This window comes from Panulirus ornatus, chromosome 5, assembly GCF_036320965.1.
Source record: "Panulirus ornatus isolate Po-2019 chromosome 5, ASM3632096v1, whole genome shotgun sequence".
NCBI lineage: Eukaryota > Metazoa > Arthropoda > Malacostraca > Decapoda > Palinuridae > Panulirus > Panulirus ornatus.
This window is the reverse complement of record NC_092228.1, coordinates 19660469-19674276: the sequence shown is the minus strand read 5'-3', so window position 1 is coordinate 19674276 and position 13808 is coordinate 19660469. Positions and strand designations below refer to the sequence as shown.

At 44.1% G+C, this 13808-nt stretch overlaps 1 protein-coding gene across 9 annotated transcripts in view; it reads left to right on the top strand.

The window, feature by feature from the left end:
- Window positions 1-13808, top strand: part of schlank (ceramide synthase schlank) — a 211608-nt gene that overhangs the window by 58750 nt on the left and 139050 nt on the right. For 4 of the 9 annotated variants that reach the window (XM_071661809.1, XM_071661812.1, XM_071661811.1 and 1 more), the window contains one exon: window positions 8115-11436. The exons of 4 other annotated variants lie outside the window; for them this stretch is intronic. In XM_071661809.1, coding sequence (XP_071517910.1) covers window positions 8115-9207 — 1093 coding nt within the window. In that variant the 3' untranslated portion in view covers window positions 9208-11436. Of the gene's footprint in view, window positions 1-7605; window positions 7748-8114; window positions 11437-13808 lie in introns of those variants that run through there. One more of the 9 variants, XM_071661806.1, reaches the window with a different exon arrangement.

The following is a 13808-nucleotide window of genomic DNA, read 5'->3' as shown; positions in this document are numbered from 1 at the left end:
TGGTGATAGTGATGGTGATGATGATGGTTGTGGTGATGGTCATGATGATGGCTGTGGTGATGGTCATGATGATGGTTGTGGTGATGGTGATGATGATGGCTGTGGTGATGGTCATGATGATGGCTGTGGTGATGGTCATGATGATGGCTGTAATGATGGTGATGATGATGGCTGTGGTGATGGTGATGATGATGGCTGTAATGATGGTGATGATGATGGCTGTGGTGATGGTGATGATGATGGGTGTGGTGATGGTGATGATGATGGCTGTAATGATGGTCATAGTGATGATGATGATGATGATGGCTGTGGTGATGGTGATAGTGATGGTGATGATGATGGCTGTGGTGATGGTGATGATGATGGCTGTGGTGATGGTGATGATGATGGCTGTGGTGATGGTCATGATGATGGCTGTAATGATGGTGATGATGATGGCTGTGGTGATGGTCATGATGATGGCTGTGGTGATGGTCATGATGATGGCTGTGGTGATGGTCATGATGATGGCTGTGGTGATGGTGATGATGATGGCTGTGGTGATGGTGATATGATGTGTAATGATGGCTGTGGTGATGGTGATGATGATGGCTGTGGTGATGGTGATGATGATGGGTGTGGTGATGGTGATGATGATGGCTGTAATGATGGTCATAGTGATGATGATGATGATGATGGCTGTGGTGATGGTGATGAGTGATGGTGATGATGATGGTTGTGGTGATGGTGATGATGATGGCTGTGGTGATGGTCATGATGATGGCTGTGGTGATGGTCATGATGATGGCTGTAATGATGGTGATGAGTATGGTGTTGTGTATGTATGGTGTGGTGATGGTGATGATGATGGTGTGTGATGGTTGATGGTGATTGATGATGGTGTGGTAATGGTGATGGCATTGGTTGTTGATGGATGTGATGGCTGTGGTGTGTGTCATGTTGATGGTGTGTGTGATGGTTTATGATGTATGGCTGTGGTTGATGGTGATGATGTGGTTTTGGTGATGGTGATGTGATGGTGTGTGATGGTGATGTGTCATATGTGATGTGGTTTGGTGTGTTGGATTGATGGTCAATGTGTGATGGTATTGATGGTGTGGTGATGGTGATGATGATGGTTATGGTGTGGTCATTATGTGTGGCTTGTGGTGATGGTGATGATGATGGCTTGTGGTATGGTGATGATGATGTGTGTGGTGCTTATGGTGGTATGATGTGTCTATGGGTTGTGGTCATGATGATGGCTGTTGGTATGGTTGATATGGTGTGTGTGGTCATATGATGGCTGTGGTATGATGGTGATGTGATGTGTGGTCATTTGGTGTATGAGAATGGGTTTTTGGTATTATGGTGTGTGGTCATATGGTGTTGTGTGGTCCATTATGTGCTTGATGGTAATGGTGTGTGGGTATTATGGTGTTGTTGGTCATGATGATTGTTGGTCATTATGTGTTTGGTTCATTATGGTGTTGCTGGTCATTATGGTGTTGTTGGTCATTATGGTGTTGTGGTCATTATGGTGTTGCTTGGTCATTATGGTGTTGTTGGTCATTATGGTGTTGGTCTATGGTGTGTGGTCATTATGGTGTTGTTGGTCATTATGGTGTTGTTGGTCATTATGGTGTTGTGGTCATTATGGTGTTGTTGGTCATTATGGTGTTGCTGGTCATTATGGTGTGTTGGTCATTATGGTGTTGTTGGTCATATGGTGTTGCTGGTCATTATGGTGTTGTTGGTCATTATGGTGTTGTTGGTCATTATGGTGTTGTTGGTCATTATGGTGTTGTTGGTCATTATGGTGTTGTTGGTCATTATGGTGTTGTGGTCATTATGGTGTTGTGGTCATTATGGTGTTGTTGGTCATTATGGTGTTGTTGGTCATTATGGTGTTGTTGGTCATTATGGTGTTGCTGGTCATTATGGTGTTGTTGGTCATTATGGTGTTGCTGGTCATTATGGTGTTGTTGGTCATTATGGTGTTGTTGGTCATTATGGTGTTGTTGGTCATTATGGTGTTGTTGGTCATTATGGTGTTGTTGGTCATTATGGTGTTGCTGGTCATTATGGTGTTGTTGGTCATTATGGTGTTGCTGGTCATTATGGTGTTGTTGGTCATTATGGTGTTGCTTGGTCATTATGGTGTTGTTGGTCATTATGGTGTTGCTGGTCATTATGGTGTTGCTGGTCATTATGGTGTTGTTGGTCATTATGGTGTTGTTGGTCATTATGGTGTTGTTGGTCATTATGGTGTTGTTGGTCATTATGGTGTTGTTGGTCATTATGGTGTTGTTGGTCATTATGGTGTTGTTGGTCATTATGGTGTTGATGGTCATTATGGTGTTGTTGGTCATTATGGTGTTGTTGGTCATTATGGTGTTGCTGGTCATTATGTTGTTGGTCATTATGGTGTTGTTGGTCATTATGGTGTTGTTGGTCATTATGGTGTTGTTGGTCATTATGGTGTTGCTGGTCATTATGGTGTTGGTCATTATGGTGTTGCTGGTCATTATGGTGTTGTTGGTCATTATGGTGTTGTTGGTCATTATGGTGTTGTTGGTCATTATGGTGTTGGTGGTCATTATGGTGTTGCTGGTCATTATGGTGTTGTTGGTCATTATGGTGTTGCTGGTCATTATGGTGTTGTTGGTCATTATGGTGTTGCTGGTCATTATGGTGTTGTTGGTCATTATGGTGTTGCTGGTCATTATGGTGTTGCTGGTCATTATGGTGTTGTTGGTCATTATGGTGTTGTTGGTCATTATGGTGTTGCTGGTCATTATGGTGTTGTTGGTCATTATGGTGTTGTTGGTCATTATGGTGTTGCTGGTCATTATGGTGTTCTGGTCATTATGGTGTTGTTCATTATGGTGTTGCTGGTCATTATGGTGTTGTTGGTCATTATGGTGTTGTTGGTCATTATGGTGTTGCTGGTCATTATGGTGTTGTTGGTCATTATGGTGTTGTTGGTCATTATGGTGTTGCTGGTCATTATGGTGTTGTTGGTCATTATGGTGTTGCTGGTCATTATGGTGTTGTTGGTCATTATGGTGTTGTTGGTCATTATGGTGTTGTTGGTCATTATGGTGTTGTTGGTCATTATGGTGTTGTTGGTCATTATGGTGTTGCTGGTCATTATGGTGTTGTTGGTCATTATGGTGTTGCTGGTCATTATGGTGTTGTTGGTCATTATGGTGTTGGTCATATGGTGTTGTGGTCATTATGGTGTTGCTTGGACATTATGGTGTTGTTGTCATTATGGTGTTGCTGGTCATTATGGTGTTGTTGGTCATTATGGTGTTGTTGGTCATTATGGTGTTGCTGGTCATTATGGTGTTGGTCATTATGGTGTTGGTGGTCATTATGGTGTTGTTGGTCATTATGGTGTTGTTGGTCATTATGGTGTTGCTGGTCATTATGGTGTTGCTGGTCATTATGGTGTTGTTGGTCATTATGGTGTTGTTGGTCATTATGGTGTTGTTGGTCATTATGGTGTTGCTGGTCATTATGGTGTTGTTGGTCATTATGGTGTTGCTGGTCATTATGGTGTTGTTGGTCATTATGGTGTTGTTGGACATTATGGTGTTGTTGGTCATTATGGTGTTGCTGGTCATTATGGTGTTGTGGTCATTATGGTGTTGTTGGTCATTATGGTGTTGTTGGTCATTATGGTGTTGTTGGTCATTATGGTGTTGTTGGTCATTATGGTGTTGCTGGTCATTATGGTGTTGTTGGTCATTATGGTGTTGTTGGTCATTATGGTGTTGTTGGTCATTATGGTGTTGCTTGGTCATTATGGTGTTGTTGGACATTATGGTGTTGCTGGTCATTATGGTGTTGCTGGTCATTATGGTGTTGGTCATTATGGTGTTGCTGGTCATTATGGTGTTGTTGGTCATTATGGTGTTGTTGGTCATTATGGTGTTGCTGGTCATTATGGTGTTGTTGGTCATTATGGTGTTGGTCATTATGGTGTTGCTGGTCATTATGGTGTTGTTGGTCATTATGGTGTTGTTGGTCATTATGGTGTTGTTGGTCATTATGGTGTTGTTGGTCATTATGGTGTTGGTCATTATGGTGTTGCTGGTCATTATGGTGTTGTTGGTCATTATGGTGTTGTTGGTCATTATGGTGTTGTGTTGTTGGTCATTATGGTGTTGTTGGTCATTATGGTGTTGCTGGTCATTATGGTGCTGGTCATTATGGTGTTGCTGGTCATTATGGTGTTGCTGGTCATTATGGTGTTGTTGGTCATTATGGTGTTGCTGGTCATGATGGTGTTGTTGGTCATTATGGTGTTGTTGGACATTATGGTGTTGTTATGGTGTTGCTGGTCATTATGGTGTTGTTGGTCATTATGGTGTTGCTGGTCATATTGGTGTTGTTGGTCATTATGGTGTTGTTGGACATTATGGTGTTGCTGGTCATTATGGTGTTGCTGGTCATTATGGTGTTGCTGGTCATTATGGTGTTGTTGGTCATTATGGTGTTGCTGGTCAGTATGGTCTTGTTGGTCATTATGGTGTTGTTGGTCATTATGGTGTTGCTGTTCATTATGGTGTTGCTGGTCATTATGGTGTTGTTGGTCATTATGGTGTTGCTGGTCGTGCTACATAGTGTTGGTCATGGTGGTAGTAGTAATGATCATGTTGACATAGAGAGAGATGTATGTGTGTGTCTATAATAACAGTGTGATGAATCATGGTGTGTGTGTGTGTGAGTGTGTGTGTGTCTGATGAATCATGGTGTGTGTGTGTGTGAGTGTGTCTGATGAATCATGGTGTGTGTGTGTGTGTGCGCGCGTGTTGTGCAGTACTTCGCTGGGTGGAGAAATCTTCAAGATAGATGGCGCTAATGCCACTCTACTATACCCGAACATAAACAACTACATACGGTTTTCTCGTACCTTTAAGCCTCGCAGATTAACAGTTAATCATTCTTTTTTAAGACTAATGGGGAAGGGAAAAACTAATTTCGCCCACTGCTCTCGTCATCCTTGCGCCAGGAGCCACCCGCAACACGGCTCTGGCTCCTGTTTCTGTGTGGAAACATGCCACACGAGCATTGACCGTTATGTTAGACCTACACCTCTCACCGAACCTTCCCGCGTCGAATAGTCAGGTCTGCAAACACATAAGCAGCTTTTTTTTTTATATTGATTATCTTGCCTTTCGTCTCAGATGACTGTGATTAGGTCACGCTATTCCCCCGTGCACACACACACACTCCTTAGCCGTTCCCCGCATTAGCGAGGTTACGCTAGGAACACACGAAGCGGGTTGAAAAAGAGGGCAAATGAGAGTTGAGGTGAGAGAGCATCATTAAACTTTAGGGAGGATAAAAAAATGTTTTGGAAGGAGGTAAATAACGTGTGAAAGATAAGAACAAATGGGAACTTCGTTGAAAGGGGCAAGTGGGGAGGTAATAACAGGTAGTGATGAAGTGAGGAGGAGATGGAGTGAGTATTTTGAAGGTTTGTTGAATGTTTGATGACGGAATGGCAGATATAGGGTGTTTTGGTTGAGATGCTGTGCGAAGTGAGAGGGTCAGTCAGGGAGAATGGTTTAGTTAAGAGAGAAGAGGTGGTGAAAGCCTTGCGGAAGATGAAATCCGGCAAGACGGCAGGTTTGGATGGTATTGCATTTGGATTTTTTAAGAAAGGGGGTGATTGTGTTGTTGATTGGTTGGTAAGGATACTCAGTGTATGTATGGATCATGGTGAAGTGGCTGAGGATTGGCGGAATGCCTGAATAACGCCATTGTACAAAGGAATGGGATAAAGGTGTGTTCAAACTACAGAGGCAAAAATTTGTTGAGCATTCCTGGAAAATTGTATGGGAGGGTATTGATTGAGAGGGTGAAGGCAGTGTGCTTTCAGAAGTGGTTGAGGATGTGTGGATATTTGAGTTGAAGAATGCGTGAAAAATACTTAGAAAATCAAACGGAATTGTTTGTACCATGTATCTGGAGAAGGCATATGATAGGGTGGATAGAGATGCTTTATGGAAGGTCTTAAGAGCGTATGGTGTTGAAGGTAAGCTGCTAGAAGCAGTGAAACGTTTTTATCAAGGATGTAAGGCATTTGTGCGAATAGTAAGAGAGGAGAGTGATTGGTTCCCAGTGAAGGTCGGTCTGCGGCAGTGGTGTGTGATGTCTCCATTGTTGTTTAATTTGTTTATGGATGGGGTGGTTAGGGAGTTAAATGCTAGAGTTTTGGAGAGAGGGGCGAGTATACAATCTCTTGGGGATGAGAGGGCCTGGGAAGTGAGTCAGTTGTTTCGCCGATGATACAGCTCTGGTGGCTGATTCAAGTGAGAAACTGCAGTTGGTGACAGTTTGGAAAAGTGTGTTAATGGAGAAAATTGAGAGTAAATGTTATTAAGTTCAGTATCTTCGAGGGACAAGTCAACTGGGAGGTAAGTTTAAATGGAGAAAAACTGGAGGGAGTGAAGTGTTTTAGATATCTGAGAGTGAACTTAGCAGCGAATGAAACCATGGGAGCGGAAGTGAGTCACAGGGTGGGGGAGGAGCAAAGGTTCTGGGAGCGATGAAGAATGTGTGGAAAGACGTAACGTTATCTCGGAGAGCAGAAATGGATATGTTTGAAGGAATAGTAGATCCAACAATATCATGTGGTTTCGAGGCATGGGTTTGTGCGGAGGAGGGTGGATGTTTTGGAAATGAAGTGTTTGCGGACAATATATGGTGTGAGGTGGTTTGATCGAGTGAGTAATGAAAGGGTAAGAGAGATATGTGGTAATATAAAGAGTGTGGTTGAGAAAGAAGAGGGTGTGTTGAAATGGTTTGTTCACATGGAGAGAATGAGTGAGGAAAGATTGACAAAGAGGATATGTGTGTCAGAGGTAGAGGGAACAAGGAGAAGCGGGAGACCAAATTGGAGGTGGAAGGATGGAGTGAAACAGATTTTAAGCGATCTGGACCTGAACATACAGGAGGGTGAGAGGCTTTCAAGTGTAATTGGAAGGATATGGTATACCGGGGTCGACGTGCTGTCAGTGGATTGAACCAGAGTATGTGAAGTGTCTGGGGTAAACCATGGAAAATTTTGTGGGGCCTGGATGTGGAAAGGGAGCTGTGGTTTCGGTGCATTATACATGACAATTAGAGACTGAGTGTGGACGAATGTGGCTTTTTTAGTCTTTTTCTGGAGTTACCTTGCTGGAGGGGGTGACGACGGGAATGGATAAAGGCAGCAAGTATGAATATGTACATGTGTATCTATGTGTATGTCTGTGTATGTATATGTATGTATACGTTGAAATGTATAGGTATGTATATGTGCGTGTGGTGTCGTTTATGTATATACATGTGTATGTGGGTGGGTTAGGCCATTCTTTCTTCTGTTTCCTTGCGCTACCTCGCTAACGCGGGAGACGGCGATTAAGTATAATAATGATGATAAAAAGATCCTTGTCAGCCTGAATGATGATCATGATAATAACCCAACGATTATCTTCACACTGATAAAGATGATAAAGGTATTAAATGATAATGAGGATTTGATAAGCTCCTCTTGTTATTCATGCTGTTTGTTGATGACGTTGCTGGGTACGGGGAAGGTGGGTGGGTACCTGGCTGTGACGTGTGTGTGTGTGTGTGTGTGTGTGTGTGTGTGTGTGAGGGAGTTGGGCTGGTCTGGTCGGGCGGAGGACCCACTTGAGCCGGGCGGGTTGACTTGCGTGGGGGTGAGGAAGAGACGTGAGGCGGTTAGGAAGGAAGAGAAGAGGAGGTTAGTCAGTGAGGAGTATCTGTTGTGAGGTTATGAGGAGGAATTGTGGTGTGGCAGTGGTGTGTTGTGGTGGTGGAAATTGTGTCTTGCATCATCCCGCGTGTGTCGCTTGCCCACATACCTCACAATTGATGGGGCTTTTTTCTTCAACATCTTACTATAGTTAATGTCTAGTTAATGATAATGGTTAGAGTGGAGGAGATTGACCGTCTCATACATGTTTTGCAACGAGTGTGTGTGTGTGTGTGTGTGTGTGTGAGAGAGAGAGAGAGAGAGAGATAGAGAGAGAGAGAGAGAGAGAGTGGGTGAGGAGGACATTGTGTGGTGCGTGATGGTGTTGATAATGTTGGTTGGTCCTCTCCGGTAGGATGGCAGGGACGGGCCGCCTCACTGCGTGGTTCTGGAGCACGGACGTGTGGCTGCCTCCTGGCTACACCTGGGACTCCCTGGTCCAGGCTCAACACTTTACCTACCCCAACTTCAGCGATGCCTGGACCTACCCTGTCATCATAGCCGCCTGTTTCATCGCCCTCCGCTACTTCATCCTCACCCCGTTTGTCTTCACACCCATCGCCCTGGCCCTGGGTGTCAGCAGCACACACACCCGGCCACCGACTCCCAATGCCACCCTGGAAGCCCTCTTTCGCCGGTACCGTCACCAGGCTCCTGAGGAAGCGGTGTGCGAAGCCGCAGAGGTTGTTAACATGACGGCGCGGCAGGTGGAGCGGTGGCTGAGGCAGCGGGCTTCCTCGGCACGGACCACAGACGTGGGCAAGTTCTGTGATCTGGCGTGGGAGGCGGTGTACTACAGTCTGTACTGTGTCTTTGGTCTGGTGGTGCTGTGGGATAAGCCATGGCTCTGGGACATCCGACACTGTTGGTATGGCTTCCCCGAGCACGAGGTGGATCGGGATGTCTGGTGGTACTACATGCTGGCCCTGGGCTACTACTGGTGCATGACCACTACCCACTTCTTCCATTACCGACGCAAGGACTCGACCCAGCTTTTCATCCACCACGTCCTCACCATCTTGCTCATCACCTTCTCTTGGGCCTGCAACTTCGTCCGCATTGGGACGCTGGTGTTGCTGGTTCACGAGTGCGCCGACATCCCGATGCTCTTGGCTAAGATGTGCAAACTGTGTGGCCGAAGGGATCTGATGGACAAGTTCTTCGTCGTGTTCTTACTGTTGTGGCTGAGCACTCGCACGGGCCTCTACCCTCTGTGGATCGTCAGTAGCACACTCTTCCAGGCGCACGTCATCCTCCAGATGTGGTACCCTGTTTATTACATCTTCAACGGCATGTTGCTTCTCTTGCTCCTCATACATATTGGTTGGACGTACCTCATCCTGAGGATTGTGGTCCGCAAGCTGAGGGACAACCAGATGGAGGACGTGCGATCCTCAACTGACGCATCGGCAGAAGACGACGACCTCGCCCACAAGAAGGACACATGAGCATTCCCTCCATACCACACACACACACACACACACACACACACACACACACACCCACACACCACTCCTCACATTTCCATCCCTTTCCCAACTTAGTCTTTATCCTAACTGTGGATAAAGACGATCCTGGATGTTGCCATCATCTGTTCTTCGTGGAAACATATTCTCGTATGTTGTCATTACCTCTTGTGGTTGGGACAGAAGAAGACATTCCTCTGATGTTCTCCTTCATTATTCTTAATGAGACTTTCCTTTCTGTAGTCATTCTCTTTACTTGGAAACTAAGACAATCTATTATGTATTCATTATTCTTGTGAACGAAGACAGTCGTTCGTGCAGTCAATCTCTGTTCTTGTTGGGAACAGACACTTCTTTGTAGGTATTATTTACTTTTGTTAGAAAGATCGACACTGTATTAATTTCTGTTGAAACAAAAAGACTTTTTTTCCCTTTTGGTTTATATTCTTGTTGGAAACAAAGACATTGTAATTATTCTCTGTTCTTGTTGGAAACAGATTGTGTATTCATTCTCTGTTGCTGTTGGAACAAAGACACTTTTTAACATTTATTCTCTATTCTTGTTGGAGAGAAAGACATTCCTTTGTATGTATTGTCTGATCTTGTTGACAACAAAGACATTCCTTTATGTATTTATTTTCCACATAGAAGCACACGTTCCTTTACGTTCTCATTCTCTGTTAATGCTAGAAATAAGGGAGTTCAGAATGTCCTCATTCTTCTTCGCTTATAGGTCTAGGTGCCTCCATTTCAAAGTCCTTGAGAAATTCTTAGTACCTTAGTATTATCCAGAGTACAATCTTCGAGAAGCTGATGTGTTAATATTATACTTAAGGTGCAATCTACTGAGCAATAAAGGGCTGTGAATTCCTTCATTATCATTAGGGAATGTTGTCCATATCTTACCGTGTCCCTCCAAGGTACGAGTAAAGTCATCGCCGTAAAAGTGGCAAGAGTTTCCAGACAAGTGGAGTGTAGCAGTGGGCGTGAGGTTGTTGCTGCGGTAGGTTGGCTAAGATAATATTTCGAGCAGTGTCTCCTGGCAGGCATGTTATCGCTAGCTTCGTAAAGCTTCCATGAAATTCCGCATCTTTTTTGACTGCCTCGTATTATGTATGCGAATTGGTCAGGTCGTATTTCATGACGCTAAGTGCATTTCTAATGTGTGTGGGGCAGGGGACGGAGACGCAAGCGGTCTGCCCCACTGTTCTTAGAACTGTAGTGAGAGTTATGTTGGTTTACGCACAAGGTAGTGGCAGCCAGGTCAGGGGAGTGGCGTATGAACGTGTGTATAAATGTTAAGAGGACAGGTATTGCTACTGCTGAGGGCAGCCGGCCTGACAGTTAAGGAGTGAGGCTGACATGTGTAATGGTCTAATGAGGCACGATGACTCTGGTCTAGTGAGGCACGATGGCTCTGGTCTAGTGAGGCACGATGGCTCTGGTCTAGTGAGGCACGATGGCTCTGGTCTAGTGAGGCACGATGGCTCTGGTCTAGTGAGGCACGATGGCTCTGGTCTAGTGAGGCACGATGGCTCTGGTCTAGTGAGGCACGATGGCTCTGGTCTAGTGAGGCACGATGGCTCTGGTCTAGTGAGGCACGATGGCTCTGGTCTAGTGAGGCACGATGGCTCTGGTCACAGTGATGATAGTCGAGGTTGCCGCGCTGCTGTCGCAGTCTTCAGCTGTGGGAGGATGCTGTCCCTGGCTCTCTCTCTCTCTCTCTCTCTCTCTCTCTCTCTCTCTCTCTCTCTCTCTCTCTCTCTCTCTCTCTCTCTCTCTCTCACACACTCCTCCACTGGACGCCCTGACGCTCCCACCCTCCGGGAGCCACGGCCTCACCACAGCTGAAGATTGTGCGCCCTCCCTCCCTCACCACAGGTAAACACCAACGCCACGGCTGCCACCCTCTAATATTACCGCCGGGGCAGAGCTCCTGTGTCTCTCACTGAGGAAGTGGCCGTAAGGCGTCTTCATCAGGTAGTTTATTTATTCAGTCAGGTAGAGGCAGCTTATCAATTGCAGGTTTGCATTTTTCGCCACAATTTTAAGGGCATTTTGCCCGCTAGTTTAGAATGTAGCCTGTCATACATATTCCATTGTTCTTGAAGGTTTAATTAAAACTTTTCTAAGTCATTACTAGTCAGTTGCTTTGTTATATTGAATTGTTGGCCGAGGAGCCATGTTTATATAAATAAAGAAGGTTGTTGAGTTGTGTGTCTCTGTACTCGCCCTCCTACACATGTAAACACACGACAGACGGCAACTTGCACAGTTCTGCCTTACTGATGGATACATGTGCAAACATGGCCTACATACATGATGTAACTTGGACACCTTGTCTCATAAATCTTCACGTACACGTTGACTCATAAGTTCACGTACACGTCTCTTAAGTCTTTACGTACCGTTGTCTCAAATCTTCACGTACACGTTGTCTCATAAGTTCACGTACACGTCTCTTAAGTCTTTACGTACACGTTGTCTCAAGTCTTCACGTACACGTTGTCTCATAAGTCTTCACGTACACGTTGTCTCATAAGTTCACGTACACGTCTCTTAAGTCTTTACGTACCGTTGTCTCAAGTCTTCACGTACACGTTGTCTCATAAGTTCACGTACACGTCTCTTAAGTCTTTACGTACACGTTGTCTCAAGTCTTCACGTACACGTTGTCTCATAAGTCTTCACGTACACGTTGTCTCAAGTCTTCACGTACACGTTGTCTCATAAGTCTTCACGTACACGTTGTCTCATAAGTCTTCACTTACACGTTGTCTTATAAGTCTTCACTTACACGTTGTCTCATAAGTCTTCACGTACACGTTGTCTCATAAGTCTTCACGTACACGTTGTCTCATAAGTCTTCACTTACACGTTGTCTTATAAGTTCACATACGCGTTGTCTCATGAGTTCAAGTGCACGTTGTCTCAAGTCTTCACGTACACGTCTCATAGGTCTTTACGTACACGTCTCAAGTCTTCACGTACACGTTGTCTCATAAGTTTGCACGTACACGTTGTCTCAAGTCTTCACGCACACGTTGTCCCAAGTCTTCACGTACACGTTGTCTCATAAGTCTTTACGTACACGTTGTCTCATAAGTCTTCACGTACACGTCTTCACTTACACGTTGTTTATAAGTTCACGTACACGTTGTCTCACGAGTCTTCACGCACACGTTGTGTCACAAGTCTTCACGTACATTACTTCACTCCTGAGTAATATGGTTATCAAAGTGAGCGCTACCTGATATCTTGTCGTCTCGATGGATTTGAGACGTCTTTACATCATATGGGCAGGAATATGTGTGGCCTCTGATGGCTCCACATACACACATTCCCACAGTGGGAAAGCAAGAATATCAATGTGAATCTACATGAGTGTATTATAATCGAAATATATCGTCGTGTTATAATATTGGTGGGGTAAAGATGATTTGAGGTCTGACTGTATGTAGTCGTGGGTCATCAGCACTGAGAGGTATGTGTATACTAATTTCTAACATTCAAGTTGAACATTTGTTCAAAGTAAAACGTATTTAGTAAATGTTGTGTGTAACGCCAGACGTCTGAACCTCCAAGTGTGGGAGGTCATGACGGAGGGAGACGAGCGGGTGTTCCCGCGCTGCCAGCCTGCTGTATCGCCCGCCGCTTCTACCACAAATGGCTGACGGTTTCATACGCAAAGTTATGTTACTCTATTTTGTAATGGTTTAAAGGATTATTTTTTTCTTAGTTTATTGTGCATAGACTTAACATTTCTGTGATTGTTTGGGTGTAGGGTATATGGAGGGGGGATGGGGAGATATAAAGCGTACACTGGGTATATAATACATGGACATAGTGGAGTGACGGGTGGAACTCGTGAGCTGGGAAGGAAGAACATTGTTAATATTCATCATATATATATATATATATATATATATATATATATATATATATATATATATATATATATATATATATATATATGTGTGTGTGTGTATAATTTTTATACTTGATCGACGTTTCCCACCTCAGCGTGGTACCGCCAGGAAAGAGACGAAGACCCATCCACTCACACACACACACACACACACACACACACACACATATATATATATATATATATATATATATATATATATATATATATATATATATATATATATATATATATACCGGGGTTGACGTGCTGTCAGTGGGTTGAATCAAGGCATGTGAAGCGTCTGGGGTAAACCATGGAAAGCTGTGTAGGTATGTATATTTGCGTGTGTGGACGTATGTATATACATGTGTATGGGGGTGGGTTGGGCCATTTCTTTCGTCTGTTTCCTTGCGCTACCTCGCAAACGCGGGAGACAGCGGCAAAAAAAAAAAAGAAAAAAAAAAAAAATATATATATATATATATATATATATATATATATATATATATATATATGGTAGTGGTAGAGGATGTGTGGATCAGGTGTTTGCTTTGAAGAATGTATGTGAGAAATACTTAGAAAAGCAAATGGATTTGTATGTAGCATTTATGGATCTGGAGAAGGCATATGATAGAGTTGATAGAGATGCTCTGTGGAAGGTATTAAGAATATA